The sequence below is a fragment of the Colletotrichum lupini genome, chromosome 5 (assembly GCF_023278565.1).
Source record: "Colletotrichum lupini chromosome 5, complete sequence".
NCBI lineage: Eukaryota > Fungi > Ascomycota > Sordariomycetes > Glomerellales > Glomerellaceae > Colletotrichum > Colletotrichum lupini.
Genome location: NC_064678.1, coordinates 129,136 through 152,894, shown reverse-complemented (window position 1 = coordinate 152,894; position 23,759 = coordinate 129,136). Strand labels below are relative to the sequence as shown.

The window sequence follows — 23,759 nt, the reverse complement described above, 5'->3', positions numbered from 1 at the left end:
GGGCCCCCGTTACCCCATTTTTCCATTGCTCCCGGAAATTTCAAAAGAGATACGCACGCGAGTAAAGACCTCTTTCTTCCTCGGCGAATCTATCTCTGTTGTCTCTGTCGTATCCGTATGCAAGTATGTGTTCTCTAAGCAGACGAATCGGGAGAGTCTCGCATTTTGTTGCATATTCCAACGTCTACCATGGTAGCCATGGTTTCAGCTGTCTCGTCTGATACGTAGTTTCTCGACTAGCAGTAGCTATTTTCATTGAAAGGCTCAAGATACTGTCGACGAGGTGCGCATCTGACTCTTGGCCTCCTCTAAAGCTGCTTGCTATTAGGACAGAGTCTTCAGCCCTGAAAACGTTTGCCATGTGTCCACGCTTGATGGGGAAGGAGAACGGCCTTGGCTTTAGTTGCTTTGGAGGTTCATGTGCACGAATGATCTGCCGTTTATGGTATGATGCTACATTCAAACGCTTTCTGGACGGCCATGTAGTGACTATTCGCAGCAAAACGGAAACCTTTCTCTGGCTGTCCGATGCATCTCGAGATAAGGTCATAGAAAAGATGGCGAGGACGAAGCGAGAGCTACTTGTAAGCATCTACTTCAACATATTCCGGGCTTACTCCAGAGAGTGCATGTACATAGTAGGCACATGTTGATCGCCAAAGCCTGCGTAGATACCTAGGTAAATGACCTATCAGGATTGAATCGAAGACGTCTCTAAGGAGGCTACAATTTTACGAAACGTCTGAAAAAGCAAGATATGAACCCATCACCTCTACCCCAAGAGATTCTGAACATCATATGCTTTGTCAGTTTTGCCACCCATACTTTACACTTCCATAGTACTCATTTTATGTTTCTATGATGGTTACGAGAGTCTCTGACCTAGAGGACTTTCAAGACCAATAGCATCATTTCTGCTGGCATTTACGTTCGTCAATGTAGCCCTTTCAAACGAAATACCAAGAACTCTACGTATTCAAAGGCCATGAATTGGCTGCTGTGTCTTACATGGCCGTTTACCCTACTGACCTTTCGTTGGGTTCTTTGAAAAGCACCCTGACTTGGATACATGTAAACGTGTACTACGGCTTAAGAACCGTTGAACACTGGAGGCATTGGCACTTGACGTGATCTCTGGAGGAGCTCGCGGCAAGGGTTAAAGAGGGTCTGTCGGCCGAATGACCCCTTGTATCGTGTTGGTATCCCTATTACAGGGTAGTTGGTTCGAACCGTAGTTGACGAAGAGATCAATTGAACTATATAAATATCTACGTAGTAGGTATAAAAAGGAGGTTCTAACCGTAGGTTAGGCTAGCTATAATAATTATAAATAGGGCCCCTAATTAGCCCCTATATAGTCGGCTATATACCGCGGTTAAATTAGACTTTTAATCCGATACTAACTTTCTCTTTTTTTTATCGATTTAATTATTACGGTTAGAGGTATAATTCGACCTCGGGCCCGTCTACTAAGTCGTCTCCTTTCCCCCTTTTCTTTATTCTTTTTATATAACCTATCCCTCTATTTATATAATAACTTTTCCGCTACTTACGAATTACTCTAATCCCTTATTTAGTACTATTTTTATAAAAGCGTTTATAAAGTTATTTTTATTATTAATCTAACGGATCTTAAATATCTCGTGCCTTTTATATAATTACCTAAGGGCTATAATATTAATTATAAGCCTCTTTTTCTTTATCGTTCCTAATTTAACGAAGTATTTATATAGCGAGTAGGAATCGGTATAAATAACCGTTAGAATAGGTAAAAGGCTAATTCGATCGGTAATTCTTTTTAGCGTTATTAAAATTACGTAAGAGAGGTTAACGCCGTTAATTATACTATAAACCTCCGACGCTAGTATACTTCTTATTACTTACTTATTTTTAGTTAACGAGTAGTAAATTATATTGCCGTATATAGTAAATTCGCTCTTACCTATACTCTCGTTAGCTAGGATAATAATATACCCTAATTACGAAGTAAGGTCGTTATTATTCGTAAATAACCTATTAATAAAGACGTAGAGCTTATTAGTTATAAAGTCGATCGGGTAGTAAACGAGACTTCGATCGAGATTCGTTTATTACTACTTAAGCCGCTTATTAAGTACTTCGACGTTTTATTTAGTTAGATTTATAACCTATGCTACCCTAGCGTAGTTAAAAGTCGCCTTAAGCTAATAAATACTTATAATATATACCCCTCGCGCGAGCTTAGCTTTATACTACTTCTTAACGTTAGTTATATTTAGATTAACAAAGTTAATTTTCTTACCCTACCCCTTTTATTAAAAGACGACGTTTTCCTTTTTAATTATAAAAATTCTACTATTAAATACTAGGGGGGTATTTATTATAAGGACCTCTTTTAGCTTTATTACGAAGCCCGCTTTCTAAAGCTCCTTATCTTTCTTTTTTATAAAGTTAATATCGGATAGGCCTAATATATCGTCGGTCTATATTCTAACGATTTTAAATTAGTCGCCTTCGTACTCTGCGACTAATAAGTACGGGTCGTACGTAGAGGTAACTATTAATAGTTAATTAATATAAAAATTGTAATAAGTAGCTTATTAATAAGTGCCCAATTCTGCGAGCCTATATAGTAGCTTAAGCACTTTAATAATCGTACTTTCTAGGTACTTACTAGCTATTTCCTTCGGTAAATAGGCCAGGATTTTCCTTATGAGCCCTATGGCTAATTAGGTATAGGCCTAGGTAATATTATAGCTCTAAATCTTATATCCCTTCTTCCGTAGCGATACTATTATTACTATTATTAATCGTTAGCTATAGCGCTATATAATAAGCGATTATATAAGTAACGCTACCTTTTTAACGTTACCGTACCCCTAAATTACGTATTTAGACTTTTCGTACGGCTAGGGTGTTCCTTTCTTTTTAATCTTACGAACTATTCGTAATTTAAATATGCGGAGGTTTATATATTTTTTTAAGTCGTATAGAATAAATCGATAGACCCCTCGATTGCGAAAAGTGTTTACTTTAATAAGATCTAATCCCTTATACGGCTTTTTAATAATTACAATTACGCCTTTTTTACGTAGTTTAACTACTAGCTCGAAATCGGCTTTTTTTTTTACTATATAAAAAGTATTAATTACCTTATTATTAGTAATAAATTGCTACGTTAGGGCTTGCCGTCGTGGTCTTTTATAACGTCTCGCTAGTAGTATTAGTGCCCTTTTAGTAATTTCCTTTTCCTCGTCGTCTATTAGTACTACTATAACGATTTTATCGAGGATAATTTCCTATGTCTCTACCGCGGGTTATATAGTTTCCCTTAGCTCTTCTTCTTTTTATAGGTTAGAAATTACCTCGTTAGGATCTATATAGTACGGTCTAACTACTATAATTAATACTTTAAGTAGCTAGTTACGATCTCTCGTAATTATATAAAAGCGCTCGTTAATAAAAATTAACTTATATAACCTAGCCTATTATTAGGTAATTTCGTACTATACTCGTATATCTAAATTTAGTAATATATTTAGATTATTTTTTATATCGGGCCTATTGCGCATAGTAATTACTTTATTAACTTACTTTTTTATACTTACCTCGCGCAGTGCCTATATTACTTTTTTAATTACTCGGGCTCGTTAGCTTATACTTAGTAACGGTAGCGAGGCTAAGGTCGTTCTTAAATATACTTTAAATACTAATAGCGTTAGTATAAGTCCGTTAGGCCTTATAGTATCGTTATAGTATTTAAGTACTATCTAGAGGTATTCGTCGTTAATAAAATCCGGATTTTCCTTTTTAATAATTCTAAACGCCCTTTTTAATTACTAATATACCCTTTTTACCTTTTTAATACTATAATACGCTTTAACGGGTACGATTTTTAGCTATATACCGTAGGCCGTCGTATTATCCTTAAATTCTACCGACTTAAAACTAGTACTAGCGTCGGTTCTAATACCGTTTAGTAGTCCTTAGTATATATCGATCTAGCTTTTTCGTAGGGCTACCCACACTATCTTTATTTATAAATCCTAGAGGAATTGCCCTACTTAGAAAGATATAGCTACGTCGATTATATATAGTACTAGCTAACTATTTAAATAGAAAATATCGACGACTATTTCCTAATTAAAGTTAAGCTTATTACGCAATTTAAACTTAAATCTACGTAAGCTCTGCGCATTTATCTAGTATTAATAATATACTTTCGTTAACTACTCTAGCGCCCTTATTTTAATATTATTATTACTTAATTACTTTAGGAGGTTATATAGCCTCGTAACCGACGGGTACCCGAATTTCCAGTATAGTCTTCTAAGCTTACTTTCCGTTAAATAATTAATTAACTTCGTATTATTAATAAGTTTTATAAACGTATACCCCTATTATCGTTCGACTATTTCGAAGTACTTACCGCTAGAGATTCTGTTCCTCGTGTTATTAAATATAATACTTAGTTAATCTATATCTTTTAGATATAGGAGAAATGGGGTATTAACGGGTAAAATATAGAAAGTTATCGTTCCGAAGTATATTTCTATTTTTACTATACCCAGGGCGACGATTTCCTTACTTAGGCTAAAACTAATCCTTATAATACCTACCGTTAACGTATTAAGCATTACTAGCGCGATCTTTTATAATACTTAGAATTGCCCTTTTCCTTTAATTAATTATTATAATACCTTAGTATCTAGGATAATTTTATAAAAATCGTCTAGGCTATACTTTTTATTTATATAGAATACTTATACGAGCTTAGTATTCGAGGGATCTAGGTAGTATAAAAAGGACCCCTCTAGCTACCCCTAGATTTACTTAGTACTATGTTCCTTTTTTTTAAATATTAAGAGAGATAGCGTCTTTTCTTTAATCATTAAGAAAATAGGCTTTAGCCTTATTAGATTTGCCCTTTTAGCCGCCTCTATATCCGTTATCTAAAGGACCTTCCCTTACTATTTATAAATAAAAGCCTACTTATTAAGAGCTTTTATTACCTTCTATTCGTTTAGCCTCGTATATCCTCTAGAGGCTAACGGGGCGAAAAAAGAGTAGTTAATATCGTCGATTTCGTTATAATCTAATTCGTTAATATAGGGGGTAAGATTTTCTTTATTTTCCGAATTTCCTATAGGGGGTATATGCTTTAGGCCGCTACTTTAGCTACTATCGCTAGGTTCTATACCCCCAGATCTACCCTTATATATAATAAGGAATTAGTTAAACTAACGAGGGCTAGTTTTACTATTTACTACCCTTAACTTTCTATACTATTTATATAATTTAGTATACTCTTTCTTAGAGTAGTTACTTAACTAATATCTATCCTTTTTATAAATATAATATTACTTCTTTTATTACCCTACCCATAAGTTAAATCTCTACCTATTTAACGAATCTAGGCCTCCTTATTAGTAATTACCGTATCTAGCCTCTTTTCTCTTCTTATTATACGTTCGATCGACTTAATATTATTAATAAGGGCCGTCGTACGCTTAAAAATAGGTTTAGCACGGCATTCTCGTTTTAATATTAAAGCTAGATCTTAGCCTCGAGTAGAACGTCTCGTAATTTTTAAGTACTTAGTATAGGGTAATTTTTACCTTTAGTATATACTAAACTACGGTATAAAAATATCCGACTTTTTACTCGTTTATTCTCTTATTTAGCTAGGTTTTTATTAGCTTATTAATTCGATCGATAAGCTCTTTAAGGATCTCTATTCGTAATTTACTTTTTATTATCTTAGTTATAGATACGAAAGAAATCGCTCATAGCTTAGATAGGAGCTCTAGGTTCTTATCGTAGGTCTCGAAGCGGCTTTGGATTACGTTAATTATACTAAGAAAGTTATTTTAATCGAGATTATATACCGCTTCGTAATAATAATTAAAGGCTTTACTTACGAGTACGATATTAATTACTAAATAGTATTAGTATTCCCTAATTCCGACTTTTTCGTAATAATCGTAAAATATCGTTAGGGCTTTTTATAAGACCTTATACTTCTCCCTAGAATATAATTTCTTTTTTAAAAAGATTTTTTTAAGGTTTATAAATTGCTTCGTATTCGCTACTAGATTTTTAGTATTTATATATAAACCCTGCGTCGCTACGTATTATTAATAACTTCGGGTCGTTTATTTCTTTTTTTATTAGCCGATTAGTACCGAATTTCGTATTAATAGCGGTAATAAGTTATAGATCGAAATAGGCGGAATTATTAATTATCGTACTTCTAGTACTATATTTTACCCCGGTATATCCTTTTATAATAACAGATTTTCGTTAGTAATTATAAGGAGGAAATTTGGGTCGTTTACCTTTTTTTTAAATTCGTTAAAGCGATTATACGCTCTATTAACTTATGCTTAGTTCTATAGTACGAATTCCTCCTTTATAATTATTACTATTAGTATTTCGTATAGCTCTTATAATTATAATTACGCTAGTAATACCCCTCGCTCATAAAGGAATTTATTAACTATTTTTATAATTCCTAAGCTTACGCTTACGAATTATTCGTCTAGCTAGTAGTTAAGGTCGTCTACGATCTCGTAGAATAGGGGTTACCCCTATAGCCCCTTTTTCTTATAAACCTTAGTTAAATAGATTAATACTACGTTTATTTACTCGCTATTAGGCTAATTTGCGATTCTATATATTTACGTCCTTTAATAGTCCGGGTTAATATTTACTTACTTATAAGGGATTAGGATTCTATTTAGGATCGGGTTTCGTCCTTTTTTTTCTTACCCTAACTCGCTAAGGGTCGTGCTCTAGCTTATGCTCGTATTAGTAGTCGCTAGCGTATTTAATTTTAATAAGAATATATTTAATCCGCGCGCTAGTCGTAATAAATCCGTACTTTCGCTACTTAACGAATTTATTAAGGTTTAAGAAATTCCCGCTTCTTCTTATTATCTCGCTACTACTCTCGTTTTTATTATTTCTAGTAATTATTATTACCCTTTTAAATTACTAGCTATTATACTTATTAAGATCCTCCTTTTTATTTAGTAAAAAAGGGTAGGTTTTAGTAGTTCTTTTTAATAATAATAGTAATAGATATTTATATTACTATAAGAAGATATAGTAATTAGTCTCGGGATTTTTATTAGTTACCGATTTCTACTATTTTATATACTTCTAGCTTCCTAAGCCTCGTGCTCTTTATAATTTTTAAATAGCTTCCTTAATTAATTTTTTAAAATTAGTAATCTTATACCGGGAGCTAGTATAAAAAAAAAGCCCTTTAGCGGCCCTCTAGAGGATTCTTTTCTTTTCCCCTTAGATCCTCGTTTTTTTAGCCTTTTCTTAGGCTAATAGTAACTCTAGCGGGAGGTCGTAGGACTATTTTAGAGTAGCTACTTTCTTTTTAAGTTAATTTCTAAGATTTATAATACTCTTAGCTTAATACTATTAGGACCTCTAAATCCCCTCCTCTTTTATTAAACCGTCCCCTATATTATATTCCTAAGTAATACCCGGGGGGTAGTTAAGGGAGCTATAAAGAGGTCGTTTAGATCGTAGGCTTAAGGTTATACTCGTAAAGTCCTCGTAATAATAGACTTTCTTATATACCGTAAATTTCTTAGCTTAATAACTCTTATAGGGTTACTTTTACCGCTAAGTAAGAATATTTATATTTAAAAATCCCCTTTTTTAATCGCGCGGTGCTTTTTTATACCGTATTTTTATTAATTTAATTAGTTAATTTTTAATCGTAGGCCGGTTATAAAAAAATCGTTTAGTAAAAAAGCTACTCGGGGCGATAGTAAAAGGCTAGTTACTTAAGCAGTTCTATTAATTAACGTAGTTTAACGTAGTAAACGTCGACCTCTTATAAGTAGTAAAGGGCTATGATTACTTAATTCTATATAGTATTTAAGAATCGCCCCCTTTTTCGTCTACTTCCGTAAAGTTAATTAATATAAATCTCTTATCCCGTGCGGTATTAAAAGGTCGTTTCTTTTATATAACGAGATACCTTACTAATCTACGATAATAGAATTTAATTACTAATTAGTATTAGTATTCCTATTATAGGGTAGTTAGTTCGAACCGTAGTTAACGAAGAGATTAATTAAACTATATAAATATCTACGTAGTAGGTATAAAAAGGAGGTTCTAACCGTAGGTTGGGCTGGCTATGATAATCGTAAATAGGGCCCCCAATTGGCCCCTGCGCAGTCGGCTGTATGCCGCGGTCGAATTGGACTTCCAATCCGACACATCGAAAGTAGTTGAGAATTGAAATTGAATTCAATAACCTGGCCTCTTGTCTCCAAGCAGTTGTCAGATCAATCCAAGGATTGTACGCCACGTCCGTCAGCCGCAACGATCATTAGGACTCCCAATACCGAGCCAGAATAGTTGAGCTTCAGGACTCAGCATGGATTGCAGGGAGCTGTTGAGCCGCCGCTCGTTGTGTCCTGGTTTCCCATATTGCGACTTCGTGTTGTTTGACCCAAGTATCTAGAATGGGTTGGATGGTCTCAATCTCATTGGAGAAAGTGTGGTACTTTCTGCTTCAGTAGGCCCGTCGCAATGTGGTCGCTGATATGTTCCTGATTTCTTGGCAAGCCTCAGTGTCTTTGTCAATTTCAGTCGGTTGCAGTGGATCATATCGAGGGAAACCGGCCTTGATAACTGGCTCTAGAATCCCTCAGGTCATCCTTCGGTATGTGATGGTCTCATCTTGTGAACGTAACCTCGAGAATTTTGACTCATGGATTTTGATGAAGAGCAGGAGATCGAATACGAGAACGACAATTATGGAAACCTCGATATAGGGTGAATTGATCTGATCGAACTAGTACTAGGCTCTGCGAGAATGATTTGTTAGTATATGTTCACAAAGGGCTTTGGGGCTTTGAGTAGACTGTAGTTGGACGATGATGGTGTAGCTGAACGTCGTCTTGTACTATTTCGACAAAGATGACGATAATAGGATGGTTTATGTAAAGTATGTGGGCATGAGGGAGCATGTTGAAGAAACGACTTGAGATATACGGGACGATGCCGGACTGTTGCACTGTCTTAGGGATGGTAAGCAAAAGCCCTGGAGGGTTCGAGATTTCCGAGATTTTGGAGTAGGGCTTCGTGTTCTTCGCTCGGAGGACATTGCTGATTCTCGCCTTTTATCCTGATTAAAATTATACGAATACTTGGTTCCATCGGAACAGAATAAAGGGGTTCGTCTGAAGTACGAAGTCGGTTTTCTCCAGTCTATGGTGTGGTCTCGGGTTTGAAGTTGGATATCGATCAGTTCTGCCTGTGAATATGTACTGACATTCTCCTTCTAGTACCAAAAGGCATATGATATATTCAAAGACTCGAAGTGATGAGCCTGATTACTTACAGCTTGTTTGTTTGTGGGATTTGACACTCGATGTCTGTTATCCTGGTACCAGAACTATCGTGTGTAGGATAGATCATGACCAGATCTCTGACTGTTGAAGAACTGGGGCAGATTTGTTGTGTCTACGTTGCCGCATATACTGCAATTGTACGAGTGGAAGCGTCAAAGTAGTAACATAATGTAGTGGTGAGTTGTGAGAGCCACTGGCAGAAGCGCAGACGAAAGTGTCAACAACTACGCGAGAACAGCTACTTCGGAAGAACCTAGAGGACTATGCTCTCCTTCTCTGTGAGATGCAAGAGATCGTATCAGAGGCATAGTGATCACCATCCGGCGTCCCTGGGAACCCTCAAGTTTACACAAGTCTTGGAAGGCCGAGACAACCGAGGAAGTTCGGCCACTCTACAGCCTCTGGTTCGTCAGTTTCTCACCGCAAGGTACGTAACTTTACGGTGATGATCCTTCCTCGGTCTCAAGCAGTGTTACGGTCGTCTGCTATTTCAATGAATGCAGCCTTGCGGCGCAGACATGCAGCCCTATTCTTCAGGCCACCCGTAAACTCCCTGTTCCTCATCCAAGGACCAAGCAAAAGCACGTAGGCCTGACCAACAAGGTATCACCAGGATCTGGGTGACTTGTTGGATCTGTGGGATCATGATGGAGGCTGGGCGACTTTGCACGTTTTGGGCTTGGTTTGCGAATCTGCCGCAATTCCCATCGAGATGGAGGGGCGACCAAGGGGGATAGTGGGCAGCAAAAGGACAGGAGGCGATTGAACATGGGCTACAAGCAGGCAGACCAGACAGACTTCCAAGAACCGACGGCGTGGCACGGCGGGCGAAGATGCAGTTAGGTTCAACCCAACTATCGGGAATTTGTGTCGTTGAAATTAGCTTCAGTTCTCGTTCAATCGGACACAGGAGAGGTGATCGTCGCCCAATGGCACGCCGTAGAAGGGTCGAGGATGCCGAGGTTCGATCCGAGGGAGGGGGTTGGAAGGATGGCTTGTCAGGTCTAGACTGGGAAGTTTGATGTCCTACCTTAGTCTGAGCCTCTGAGGGGAAATCTATAATGGTTGTCCGCCGTCCGGGCGGTTGCTCGTGGAGGGTGTGGTGGCGTGTATGCATCCTAAGATCCTCAATAGGTAGGAGTCGGGAACCTAGACTCGGGGAGAAAGTGTGCATGATCTGTGGAGGGATGTACACTATCTGCGGCGACGCCAATGCTGCTTGGCTCGTTCTATTTCTTGTTGTTTGGTAGCACGGCGAGGCATGCAGGGCGAAATTGAAGAGGGTGGCATCGAATCACCTGGTCCTCAAGGGTCCATGCTCGCACCAGCTCGCCCCAACGCCAACGCAAGGGAGACTGAAGACGATGTCTGAACCGCGGTCACGGTAGTGGAATCTTTACACGTTCACACGTTGTTGGGATGATGTGCGCTAGGACGCTTGAGACAGCAGTCACAGACTCACAGACACGAAGGCCGCCATGTCGGGAACAGGGGTGGAACAGCCACGGGGAAGGGGAGGAGGCGACTTAACGACAGCTCATCTCCCTGCTAATCTGATTGGGAATGCCTCTTCGATGCTTTCGGCGACTGTTGACGACGGACAAGACGGCAACATGGCTATAAACGTCCGGATAGGACAGGTTGCGGGTGGCACGCGGCTTTTGCCAAGATCGATGGAGGCATCTTGGCGTCCGGTGGCAGACGGCGTCTCTCGATCACCTAGGAAGTTTGGCGTCCTTTGGCTCGGGTTCGACGGACTGCGTCTAATGAGGTCTCGAAGCCCTCGAAGCCTCCTTGAGTCCTCAGGTGGACTGGGACGGCGGACTTGTGGTACGGAGTACGCGACTCACACGGAGCGCGGCAATTGAATTTTGCTTCATTTCGTGAAGGTTCGTGGGCAGCACACTCGATTCAGTCACCGGCGCCAATAAACGAATTTCAGTTTTTCGCAAGCGCGTGCGTAAGGTAGGTACCCATGGTTCGTCCACCGTTCGAAGTTCGAGGGTCAACAAACCTCCTCGTTCGTCGTCTCACTCTTTCGGTGTCTTATTCTTGCCGCCATTCCAGCGCAGGTTCGGGACGAGTCACCCGGGAGATGGGTACAACTTTTCAGTCAAGAAAATGACAGATGCCACGGCCACGGATATCCCCCATGTCTGCTGCGTCTGGAGGTGACATGGCATGAGATGGAGCACGCTCCACAGGGTTATGTCACTCTTTCTGCGAGATACCCTGAGCAGTGTGTCATCAAGCCTGAAGAAGAAGCATATCACTTCGTGTCGGTGTCCTTACACCCTGGCTCGTATCTCCATTCCCCATGTACGCCTCCGTATGTCCCGTCGATCTTCTTTGCTTCTTCCCCCTCACTCTTTCTATCTCTCTCCGTCTCTCTCTCTCACTATTCTACCTTACCGACGGGGCCGCGTAGCATCACAAAAAGACCCGAAGAGGGGCAGAGACATTGGAATAGCATCCATACTTCGTCCCTATTGCCAGAAGAGTGGACTGCCAGATTTCCCAACCCCAACCCCATCTCCATGCCGCGCTGCGCCTAGTACATTCTCGGGTCTCATCGCGTGGGCTTGCATGCCTTAGTCTCAGCTTCGCGTCTAGAACCGAATTGGGCAATCCGCCGGCAGACGATCCAATCGCATACCCGCCAAGTCGCTCCGGCGCACAGTACCGAGTCGACCGGCCGAACCATGATCACTTCTGACCTTTTTATTCATCGTGTCTTTCTATCTTATGAGTGGACATTTCAAAGAGTGAATGACCGACACACGTCCCCTCCTGGGGTCTCTCATAGCCCATCAACCCATGTTCGATGGATGAATGATGGGCCATGGGCCCCCTTTCCCCGGCTTGCTTCCCACTAGGCTCGGCGGACTTCTCCTCACCACCCACACGGGACGTGGAGGCTCCAGCTTTCCTCCACACGCACATCGTGCGTTTACCCCGCAGCCAAAGGCCGGGACGAACCCACTTTGAACCTTTGGTACCCCGGATTTGAGCTGTTGTGGCTAGCCGCACGCTGTGCCGCTGTATTTTTGGTGAGCATAGTTGAGTCAAGTGAGTGGATTTGAGCGAGAGAGGTGAGTGTGAGTGAGAGCGAGATTGAGATTAAGAGTGAGAGGGATCTGGGGTGTTGAGACTCACTCTCAATATCAGCTGTAGACATGGGAAATTACCGAAGAATCAGTATCTCTATTTCTGCAATTCTGCAATTCAGCAGAGTATTCGGGTATGCGTGTCTCTATTACCTGCCGTTTCAATACCAATCTACATGCCATCACCGTCTTTGGCTGGACCCGTCTCCCGGTGTCTGAATGTCTTGTCTCTGACGGCTAGAGGGAAAACCGATGCCGCATACCACACCCTTTCCGTGGCTCTTGGTTCCAACTTTTCATCCTAATGCGGCACTGCGGCCACGCCCTTGCCCTTCAGTCTTGGCTTCCTTCGAACGAGTCGACAACTCCACAGGCTTCTTCCTAGGCTTGCTTGCCGCCACCCTCGGTATCTTCTTGTCTTGTTTTGAGTTTGATTGGCTCCCCCGCAGCAAGAGGACAGCAGCATCGGGGGTGGTCCCCCATCCCAGGGCGGGGGAGATATGGGGACGTGTGTCTGCTAAGGCTCATTTCGTCTGTGTTTTTTTCTGGGGAACATGGGGAAAATGAACGCCGGTGGTTTGGATGGCTTCAAGGCCTTGTCTGGTCTTGGATTCTTGGGTCTTTGGATCCACCGTCCTGGGTGCTTTCGTGTATGTCTTGTCTTACGGACCAGGGGGGCGGGGGTGGGTGAAAAGAAGGGGGTTGTAGTCGTCGTCGACTTGCTGTCTTTTCGCGGGGAACTGGGGCTGGACCCGAACGGATACAAAAAGGCTGTGTGCGGATCGTTATCGAATCGTCGTGTCATCCGATGCTACTCTCAGGATCTTTGTGTTTCTTGAGTAGATAACCTCCAGAGTTCCCCCCTCTTGACTTTGGGTTGTTTGTTCCACATCCTTATTCGAACGGCATTCCTCAGTCCTGCGTCGGCGTTGATTAGAAGGCCCAGACCTCTTTCTCGATTGACCCCCTCCCTTGGTCAAACTCAATAAGTGACGCACAATCTGCAGCTTCTGTGCGCCGTCGACACCAGTCCCTCGTCTTTCACTTCTTCGACGAATCATTCACAGCGAGCTTCGATCAACGACACAACCGCCCAACATGGATCGTCCCGTCTCAGACCCCGAGAAGGCAGGCTTCGAGCACAGTGACCACATCAGAACCAGCTCCATCAACGACTCCCATGATCTCGACATTGACCATGGCTTCACTGCTGAGGAGCAGCGCAAGATCATTCGCCGAGTCGACCGAAGACTCGTCGTCACTGTCGGTGCCATGTACTGCGTGTCATTGATGGATCGTACCAACTTGTCTGCGGCCGCCATTGCAGGCATGACCAAGGAATTGGGTCTCTATCTCGACAACCGATACGTGAGTTGAACTCGATGACTGTGTGTATGGTCGATGAGGGTGGACAGCTGACCATTGACTTCAACAGAGCATTGCTTCCCTCCTCTTCTTCATTCCGTACATTATCTTCCAGCCGCCCTCGACCATCATTGTTCGCAAGATTGGACCTCGTCTTCACCTTGGTGGACTTACCCTCTTGTGGGGTGCTGTGATGATCGGTATGGGTTTCTCAGCAAAGTACACACACTTGTATGCATGCAGAATTCTCCTGGGTGTTCTCGAGGCCGGATTCTTCCCCAGTTGTGTCTACCTTCTCAGCACATGGTACACCAGATGTAAGTTGGCACCCGCTGATGCTGCCTCCACGACCAGACTTCTGACCATGAACAGATGAGGTCGGAAAGCGATACTCCGTCTTCTACCTTCTCGGCTGCGTCGCTTCCGCCTTCTCCGGTATTCTCGCTTTCGGTCTGATGCAGCTCAACGGCCAACAGGGCCTGACTGGATGGCGCTGGATCTTCATCATCGAAGGTGCTCTCACCTGCGTGCTCGGCCTCGCAGGCTACTGGCTCCTCGTCGACTTCCCCGACTCCAAGAAGCGCAAGGACTGGAACTTCCTCGGCGAGCGTGAGCGCGCCTGGATCGTCGCGCGCGTGAACCGTGATCGCGGTGACGCCCACATTCCCGCCTTCAACCTCAAGAGATTCCTCGGTGCCGGCGCCGACTGGAGAATCTGGGCCTACGCCATGATCTTCTTCAACACCACCACCGTCTCGTACGCGCTTGCATACTTCTTGCCCATCATTCTGCAGGTCAATATGGGCTTCGACGTTGGTGCCGCGCAATGCCTCGTCGCGCCGCCTTATGCCTTTGCCGGTATCGTCATGTTCGCGACCGCGTGGTTGGGTGATAGAATGAAGTTCCGTGGTCCCGTCATTCTCATCAACATGCTCTTCTGCATCGTTGGTCTTCCCATCATGGGTTTCCACTCCAGCGCGGCGGTGCGCTACTTTGGCGTCTTCCTGACCACGGCCGGTGCCAACTCCAACGTCCCTGCTGTGATGGCGTACCAGGCAAACAACATCCGTGGCCAGTGGAAGCGAGCTTTCTGCAGTGCGACACTTGTCTCGTTCGGTGGTATCGGAGGTATTGCCGGTAGCTTGCTCTTCCGTGAGCAGGACAAGCCTCACTACCGCCCGGGCATGTACGCCTGCATTGCGTGCAGCTTGTTGACGTGCATTTTGGTCAGCTTGTTGACTGTCGACGCCTACTTCAAGAACAAGAAGGCCGACAGGGGCGAGAAGGAGCTTGAGGCTGATGATGTAAGTGTTTCCCACAAGACCCTCCTTGGATTAGGACCGATTGCTAACCGGAATGTGCAGGAGGGTGCTCAGCCTGGTTTCCGCTATACCTACTAAGGGATATTCTGTGGGTGAATCAGCGTGCTTTATGATTAATGAAAGAGATTATGACGATCTCCAGCGGGATTTGGTGGGATTCAAGGGACAAGGTGCTCAGCGTCATGAGAATATACTATCCGTGTAGCAAGGCTAGTGCCAGTGAATAATACCGAGCGAGAGCTCTTGAATGAAATTTGGGTGCGAACAGTTGCGACCTCCCATGGTGTTTAAGTAAGTCAGTGAAATTGCGCCATCCTGTGAGGAATAGTAATCGTTCCGTGATCGACGCAAGTGCCGAGGCATGCGACGGCAGACAGACGAGAGGTGCGTTATTGGCGGCTGCGGGATTCGTGAAGAAACGTAGGAGACGGCGGCGCTAGGCGCCGTGAGCGATGCGTGGTTGGCCGGCGAGGGCTCCGGTGGCTCGGGCTACGCCGTCTAAGTCTCGGCGCCGGCGTCGTGCATTGGACCTTTGGCATGTGTGTAAGCCCTACGGCTCCAAGGATTAATCTTCCTGTCATCATGTGGCTGGGTAGAAGCATTTACATGGTTCTGCCTGCACATGTTAAGCTTCAATGATGGGGCCGGCACCGGCAACTTCCCTTGAGTGACACGTTGCTTCGAGGGAAAGATGGTTGGGATATGGACTCGAAAGGCGGCCTCAAGCCTTGAGAACATGTATGCTTCATTCATATCGACATATTCTGGGAGAGCAAATGGGCAATTCCAAGTGTCAATTACCTCACTAGATCATATCTTCCGCCTATGACTGAAGAGTTCAGTGGGAATGAGCTGTTATTGGGCACCAGTGAGGGTTTCCGTACTCCTGTCGAAGACCTGACGGCAGTAATTTCTGGCTATGAATGTATTCCTCCTGGGCTCGCGATCTTAACGGCAATAACGCAATCATTGAGGATAGGGCTTTGACTGGAGAGAAAATCCATGCCTCCAATGGAGGGTGAACAAATCTTGCACCACATCGCTTCTGGCCAGCTGCTGTTCAATATCGAGGATGCTCACACAGAGCGATTGGTCAAGCCGTCTCTCCTTGACCAAGATCAGTTGAAAGTTTGACTGCGAACAAGAGACAAAAGTGCTAACGCGATCCTCCGGGGGGGGGGTTGGTTCACGTCCTCTGCCGACGCGGCAGCGAACATTGCCAAATCTTCTTGCTATGCTGACTTACATCGAAATGAAGACTGAGAAAATGAGGATCATCGGGTTTGAGCTTGCACACATACTCATAGCTCTGATAAACCTTGGATGGGCATCCAGAGGCCAGAGTTGAGACGGCATTAATGGCACGGCTAGCTAGCCTTTTGACGGCCGTGTCAAGATGTTCCTGAGAAGGGTTCGTGCCATTTCAATCCCATGTAGTTGGCGCACTCGCACACGATTATGCCCACGCGAACCGCTCGAACCCTTTTCCTGTCCTAGACCAGGGACAACAGACGATGGGCCATGTAAACAGCTGCTGTAAGTGTGAAGTCATTGGGGTAGGTAGCACGGTAGTACGTGATGAAATTACTTATTGAGTGAGTGAAAATGATGATGGCTTCACATCGATACGTCATGTCATAGTCAGTTGTGCATACCACTTGTATAAGCCTACGTGTGTTGTACAAATGCATGCCAGGATACATGTTAATCCGACTTTCAGAGGCCTCACACTCGCGAATTTATAAGGCGACATGTGGGCGGATTCATAGTCGCAGGCTGCAGCCAGAAAAGTAGCTCCTAGCCAAGCGCAAACTTGACATCGGCTCAAGCATTGGCAAGCGGTAAAAGAAATGGACAGCTTGGCTTGCTCGGGCCAAGATGCAAATTGTGTGGGGGATGAACAAGACTGGATTTGGAAGGGAGAGACTTTAGGGGCATTTTTTGCAGAATGTTAGCTCTTGAGCGTGGTATGGCTGAGCTTGCTAGGCGGGCCGGGTTCAGAATGATAGCTTGGCAGGGGGAGTAGAGGACGTTTGGCATTGGGGCAGTGTTCTTGGGAGGTCTTCTGCCAAGTTGCAACTCTGTCCTCTAGTTGTGTTGGTTATCTTGAGTCTTGATCGCGAGTCTTGAGACGTTTCTGACTACAGCATCGTGACAGGTACATTGGCGACTGAGTAAGTCATTGACTAAGATGAGGGAATACGCAGTACTTATGAGGCGTGAGGTGTGAGGTGTGAGGATGAGTATGAGTGTGAGTGTGAGTGGCAGAGTGCAGTGCGGGTGATTGTGCTGACTGATGCCCGTCGTGCCGTTGCGGGCGGACCGGCGAACCTGGAACGGAAAGTCGGCGACGGGGAACAACAAAATGGGCGAACAACTTTTTTTTCGACTGGGCATTTCTTAGAGGGTCCACTAAAGAGAGGGGGTGAATGCCTGGCTTGGCCAATGGAAATGCGCTCAATGCTGTTATGCCACGATGGGAAAGTGCGATACGTACCTGGCTGACGAATGGGAAGGACCTGGATGGGATGGGGAACGTGCAGGGCAGGAGGGAGCAGCTGCCACCTGCACTCCCAGGTCCCGTCTGCAGATTCCCAGAGTCGTAGAGAAGGAGCCGACAAGTCACAAGCACTGCAACAGCAATAGAAGGCAGGTGTGAGGCAGCCAGCAACTGCTCGAGCAGACAACAAGAAAACCAAGGTACAACGCGATACAGTTCAATATGAATAGATACTTTGCATCATCCCCCGCGTAATCTGCCCAGGCCTGGTCAATGTTGTCCCTCCCACTTCCATCACAACGGGCGGGCAGTTTGGGTGACGGATTGCCCGGAGAAGTACACCCCAGCAAAATATGTGTGTAACGATACCTTCTAGAGGTCGACCCCACTTGCAATATGGGCGTTACCGAAGCCTCCGGCTCGCTTCCATGTATTCGTACGAAATACGTATGCGTACCTTACCTACGGAGTGCTGTGGAGGTATGTACGGATAGGTAGGCCGTCCAGGTCGGGTTTCTCAGTGTCCGGTGCATCAGCGAAGCCACAATCTAATGGACACGACGACCGGGTCTTTCCAATTTGGCGCTTCTCTCTCCTTTTCTTTCAAGCCCAGCCCAGCCGTGAGCCTCATTCTTCTTTCGCCATTCTCTCTTTTGCATCCTACACATCTCTATTTGCACGACATATCGCCCCCAAAATCCTCTCCGTCCGACAAAAAACCACCACCATAGGAGAGGAGGACTGCCTACACCCAAGGGTCCCGTCGCCGTCCCAAGATAGCTTCTCCCTCCCTCCACTCCCACACCAACCTTACCTTGTCCTCACCCACGGTAACGACCGACCTTTCAAGCCTTGGCCTGACCGAACGACCGACCGATCGAAACCCTCAGACCCCTTCCCGCGACCGTCCCCACGCGCCTCAGTGCACCAGTACCGCTACGCTACAACCTCCCCCGTAGACATTCGCTTGCTCTACAGCGTACCTTGCCGCCCACCCGTCTCGTCTCGTCCGGTCCCTATTGTTGCTTACCTTACCTTACCTCACCATCCTCGACGCTTCGTCCGAACCTCGCCAATTGCATTGCGACATCCTCAAGCCCGCCCCGCTCCAAACACTCCAGCCAGGCTCAAGTCTGTGACACGTCTGGCTCCAGCGCGCCCCGACAAGCCCAGCACACCAAGGCCCAGCAGCACAGGGGACGCTTCTGCTATTTCGAAACGCCCGTCATGGCGCGACTTGACTCTTTTACGGCCTCGTTGCCGCTCAAGTCTTTCTCCTCCTTCAAGACACTCGCTGCTGCTGCATACATCCTCACATCGCTTCCCATGGCTCTCGGTCACGAACACGGCGTCAGCCACATCCAAGAGGGCGAGACCGTCTCGCAAGAACCCATCGTAAGCGACCATCACCACCTCACCGAACCAAGAGACTGCACGCACGCAGACTGCCTTCGAGAAAAACTGCCCGACCTCATGAAACACCTCCGAGAAACACGAGAAACAAAAAGGCCAGGAATGCTAACTGACGACAATTGCAGGACACAATACTATGGATTCATATCTTCATCATGATGCTGGCCTTCGGGGTCATCTTCCCCGTCGGCATGGTCTTGGGCGTAAGTGGCGATCCTACCTGGTCTACAAGTTTCTGAACTTCCCAAGAGTTGCTAACGATTGCCTCTCTTTAGATGACCAAGAACCGCTGGCATGTTCCGACTCAAGTCCTCGGCTCCGCCCTCGCCATTGTCGGATATTTCCTCGGCCACATGCATGGCGGAAGACAATTCGTTGCCCATAACGTCCATGCCTCCTTCGCCAACTGGCTCATGATCATCATGGCCTCCCAGGTCGGCTTGGGCATTTACCTCAGGCTGCATCTCGAGAAGGGCATCAACGGTCGTATCCGCCGCTTCATCAAGCCCGCCCACAGCATCTTGGGCAAGGCCTCGCCAGTCTTGGCTTGGACACAATTCTTGTTTGGCGGCATTACCTCGCTGGGTTTCTGCCAGGGCGACCATCTCGGCCAGTGTTTGGCGCATTTCATCATGGGTAGCGCCTTCATTGCTTACGGAATCATCTTGACCCTGCTTCTCCTCGTTGGACAGCTGTGGGTGCGACGCAGTGGCCGATCCCAGGAATTTTTTGACAGCATTGTTATTGCGGCATGGGGCTGCGTGAACACCTTCACCGAGCATCGATGGGGCACGGAGTGGGTCAGGAACGACTGGCAACATACAACCATGGGTATTATCTGGTGGTGTGCTGGTCTTGTTGGTATCTGGCTCAGCCGGGACCGCGATGGAAACCCCAAGCGCAACTTCATTCCCGGCTTCGTCATTGGTGTCACTGGATGGGCCATGTCTGCCCATCCCCAGGACCTTCCCATCAGCGCCATGACCCACAGTATGTTTGGCAAGACCTTGATGGGTGTCGGCATTACCCGTGTTATTGAGGTTGCCTTCGTTGTCAAGGACGGCGTTGGCGTCTCTGCTGATGGACGCCAAACCAACAGCTGGCAGTTCATTCCTGTCTTCGTAAGTTTTGTATCACCCAAAAGCCGTTGTTTGAGCACTATCTAATGCCTTGTAGCTTTTGTACGCCTCTGGCTTCCTCTTTATGGGTGCCACTGAGGAGCAGATGGAACTTGTCGCCAACTCGGGTCTCGACCACGTGTCGTATATCCTTATCCTCTACTCCTTCGCATTCCTTCTCTTCCTTTTCACCATGATGCTCATCCACCTGTTCGACCGTAACACCAACACCGAAGGCAAGGTCAACCTGGCGAATGGCGTGCCCCTGGCCAACGGTCGCCCCGGTGAAACCCGTCAAGTGCGTGATGCCGAGGAATTCGAGCTCGAGGGCCTTATGAGCGACGACGACGATGACGAGGCCCGCAAAGGCCTGAAGGACGAAGTTGATGACGAGGGAAGCCCTAGCAGCCCTAGCACTATTGGAAAGAACAGTGACAGAGTAGCGCGGTGATGAGTGTAAAAGAGTAGTCTACATTGGCGTTGATTGAATAGATGGGAAAGGCATATCGCATTTCAGGTTCGGCGTTTGGATCCAGGTTGCAGCACATTTCATGGGCAGGAAAGCGTCTCAATAGGACAACAATCTCGATTTGTAGTTTGACATCTTGAAATTTCATTTGCTCGGATCTATCACGATATACAGTTGTCCGAGTAGATGTGGCACATAGAAATACGGTAATATCTCAACAACCCGCTGTGGGCATCATGTATTATGTTCTGGCTTTCTTGCCGAAAGACCGAGCGGCATACAAGTACTGCCACAGAGCCGTGTCTTACTACCTTACTCCATCCAGGTCTGGCTTCACCTTGATGTATACCGACCTCGGTGAGGCGTGTGGGGTCGGCGAGGGGCGACCTCACCTTAGCGGGGCAGGCCTGGACCCCGACCCTGCATCCCGCCCCGTGCCCCACCTTAAAAAATCCCAGAGCGACGCTCCATCGCATTGCATCCGCTGCCCAGTTTTGACATTCCGTCTTCGACACCGTCTCTCCTCTCCCTCTCCCTACGTCGAATTCCCCAACCCTTTCGACGACACCAAAGACCACCGCCACCATGCCGTCAGTCAAGAACCCCAACGGTCCCTCCAAGAACCGCCTGGCCAACAAGGCCCTCGGCGCCAAGATTGCCCGCCGTAAGAAGTCCGAGGCGAACAAGCACAAGATTGCGAGGACGGACACCATGCGCGGCGCGAGGCCCGGTCTGATGGCCACCAGCGGTCCTAACGCGCCCATGAGCAAGAAGAAGGCCAAGAAGATGGAGAAGAAGATTGCCCATGCGATGAGGAGGAAGATGGAGGCTGAGGGAGAGGTTGTCATGCAGGGTGAGTGCTCCTCGTGCTACTATGGACAAGACTTTGGGGCGGAATGAGACGCTTGAAGTAAGTGGCGACTAAAGCTGACTTTGATTGTTACAGATGTTGAGGAGACTGCCGAGAAGCCCGAGGAGGGAGATATGGAGACGGAGACCATTGCATAGACGTTGGGCGAAGATACGGGAGCAAGGTTGAGGGATGCGAAAGCCCGGAATGGCGTTGCGGGGCACTTCACGGGCAACAGTAGGGAAGGTTCACAAGGAGCAGTCATGGCCATGCTTCGTGAGTAAACCAGTCTACTGCATTCCTGGAAAAATCATCCAACTAACAATCTCACAAGTCTAACCAAAGTACCACCCAACAACCTAGCCCAAATACATACGAAATTTGATACCCCCCAAAATCAGCATGACCATCGTTCAAACCTGATCGCGAGAAGCCCGTTCCTGACATCCCTTACATTGACACACGACAGTCCAGGGTTCGGAAGGAGGTTGAGGAAGTGTGGAACTTGCAGGACAATCTGGCTCTGCTGACGTTCCTTGAGACCGCGAGGCCGCGAGTGGTGCCCTATGACTGGCTTCTCCGAGATCTTTCTTTGGGTAGTGTGAGCCATAATATTCAAGTAATGGTGACTTTCTGAGCTTGAGCTGTTCTCGTTCCCTGGAAGCGGGTACCTGCTCAATGTTCGCCAGCGAGTCTTGTGAGGATGAGAGTAGATCCCAGGCGTCCTTGGAGCTGTTTGCTTCTACCATGAGATACGATTGACTAGGCAGCGGGCGGTATTCGGATGATGAGAGAAGGTTAGATGTATCACATGAGCTTCCAGACTTTGGCGTCAAGTACGGCGATCTCATGAACAAGCTTTGGTATATGGGGGCTTGTACATGTGGCACACAAGCTTCTGTTCCCTGGTATCCCAGCTGGTACGAAGGGTCCGGCACCATTGGAAACGAGAGATCTGAATCCGGGTTGAGGCATGCAAGGCTGGACTCGACATAGCCGTACTCTCCCACGAGACTCTCACTAATCGAGCCAGCGCGCTCTTCAACAGCTTGCGTACTTGCTTCCTTGAGGTCAGTATCGGTATCAGTCTCCGTGTCTGCCTCCGTCTCTGTATCATCTTGCCAGGCTGTACCACCCCAACGTCGGAAAAGCGACTTCACCTGTCCCACAGCCTTCTCGTACATCGTCTGACCAAAGAACGGATCGTTGATGCTATCCTCAACACCTTTCTTGCGACTGCCATTCGCACCCTCGGACGTGTGCACGCGGCCGATACGGTCTTGAAAGATGGCCCGGCGGAGGACGCTCGACTTGATCAGCTCCGCTGCGATTCTGCGCTCCGAGATGCGGCATTGTCGCTCGTAGTGAAGCAGGATCTGGATGGTGTCGATGCCGCGGATGAGTTCCGAAGCATCGGGGATCAGTTGGTTCTCTTCGGCCATGGCGAATCTCTCGGTATCCTGGCTGGATGGGAACGAGAGGAGGTTCTGGGCCGAGGAGCCGCTGCTTGTCGTTGAGGGCGTGCTGACGCCCGAGCCGTTAGTTTCGGTGGAGGGGATATCCAGAGATGAGTTCTTCTTTGGGAGACGATACTCGTCGCCGGCGACGAACTCCAGCCAGCGGGCGGCACCTTCTCCCTGGCGAATATCAATTCCATCAGGTGTCGCCGGTCTCTTGCCTTTGACATCATCGGGAGCCTGTTCTAGGCTTTCCAGACTCAGAAGCGGACGGCATGCGTACATCTCTGCCAACTTCTTCACCCTGAGAGAATGCAAAGGGCGATCAAGCTGTTGCGGCGTCTCGGGGCGAGCGTTAGGGGAAGACTGAGACACCGGCTTGACGATGCAATAGTTTAGAACGCCGATGACGGTTGACAAGGCATCTTCCCAGCCGTTGAGATAGCCTTGCTCAGCTGGCTTAGTAGCAGGCGACCCGCCAATTCGGAGCAACTCAATCTCTTCGTGGAAAATGTGGATGATGCTCATGAGAGATTCACGGGCGGCATTGTATCTCTCTTCGCTGCGGCAGGTTTCGGCGAGCGCTCTGAGGGTGTAGCCTGCGACTTTGACCGGGCGTTGGCCGCCGTGGCGGATGGGCACGAAGTAGCTCGCGGGATAGAGGTCGAGATTACCGAGCGTATCTTCTGGTCTCGGGGACATGCTGGATGCGGTGCTTTGTATTTCAGATGAACAATTCATTGGTGGGAGTGAGAATGATAATAATTTGGATGAGGCTGAGATGAGGAAG

General features: G+C 46.5%; 5 protein-coding genes across 5 annotated transcripts; 2 read left to right on the top strand and 3 right to left on the bottom strand.

Annotated features, from left to right (window-relative positions):
- Nucleotides 1–4,451: 4,451 nt before the first annotated feature.
- CLUP02_09467 (uncharacterized protein) lies at nucleotides 4,452–4,616 on the bottom strand (the record flags this gene model as incomplete). Its single annotated transcript, XM_049288445.1, has 1 exon — nucleotides 4,452–4,616. One exon carries the CDS (start codon nucleotides 4,614–4,616, stop codon nucleotides 4,452–4,454), a length of 165 nt encoding a protein of 54 aa, XP_049145589.1.
- Nucleotides 4,617–13,038: 8,422 nt separating this feature from the next.
- On the top strand, nucleotides 13,039–15,240 carry CLUP02_09466 (major facilitator superfamily transporter; the record flags this gene model as incomplete). The annotated part of the gene is made up of 5 exons (XM_049288444.1): nucleotides 13,039–13,115; nucleotides 13,483–13,843; nucleotides 13,911–14,157; nucleotides 14,213–15,144; nucleotides 15,205–15,240. The coding sequence occupies 5 exons, from the start codon at nucleotides 13,039–13,041 to the stop codon at nucleotides 15,238–15,240; spliced, it is 1,653 nt and encodes a 550-aa protein (XP_049145588.1).
- A 311-nt stretch (nucleotides 15,241–15,551) lies between these two features.
- Nucleotides 15,552–17,559, bottom strand: CLUP02_09465 (uncharacterized protein; the record flags this gene model as incomplete). Its single annotated transcript, XM_049288443.1, has 9 exons — nucleotides 15,552–15,692; nucleotides 15,769–15,889; nucleotides 15,964–16,079; nucleotides 16,198–16,296; nucleotides 16,409–16,564; nucleotides 16,662–16,830; nucleotides 16,914–16,974; nucleotides 17,019–17,250; nucleotides 17,305–17,559. 9 exons carry the CDS (start codon nucleotides 17,557–17,559, stop codon nucleotides 15,552–15,554), a joined length of 1,350 nt encoding a protein of 449 aa, XP_049145587.1.
- Nucleotides 17,560–17,591: 32 nt separating this feature from the next.
- Nucleotides 17,592–21,670, top strand: CLUP02_09464 (uncharacterized protein; the record flags this gene model as incomplete). The annotated part of the gene is made up of 15 exons (XM_049288442.1): nucleotides 17,592–17,646; nucleotides 17,679–17,815; nucleotides 17,879–17,913; nucleotides 17,974–18,017; nucleotides 18,199–18,664; nucleotides 18,760–19,057; nucleotides 19,201–19,278; nucleotides 19,351–20,196; nucleotides 20,252–20,624; nucleotides 20,686–20,758; nucleotides 20,862–21,019; nucleotides 21,060–21,096; nucleotides 21,155–21,201; nucleotides 21,258–21,515; nucleotides 21,609–21,670. The coding sequence occupies 15 exons, from the start codon at nucleotides 17,592–17,594 to the stop codon at nucleotides 21,668–21,670; spliced, it is 2,967 nt and encodes a 988-aa protein (XP_049145586.1).
- A 239-nt stretch (nucleotides 21,671–21,909) lies between these two features.
- Nucleotides 21,910–23,671, bottom strand: CLUP02_09463 (uncharacterized protein; the record flags this gene model as incomplete). The annotated part of the gene is made up of 2 exons (XM_049288441.1): nucleotides 21,910–22,098; nucleotides 22,184–23,671. The coding sequence occupies 2 exons, from the start codon at nucleotides 23,669–23,671 to the stop codon at nucleotides 21,910–21,912; spliced, it is 1,677 nt and encodes a 558-aa protein (XP_049145585.1).
- Nucleotides 23,672–23,759: the final 88 nt, after the last annotated feature.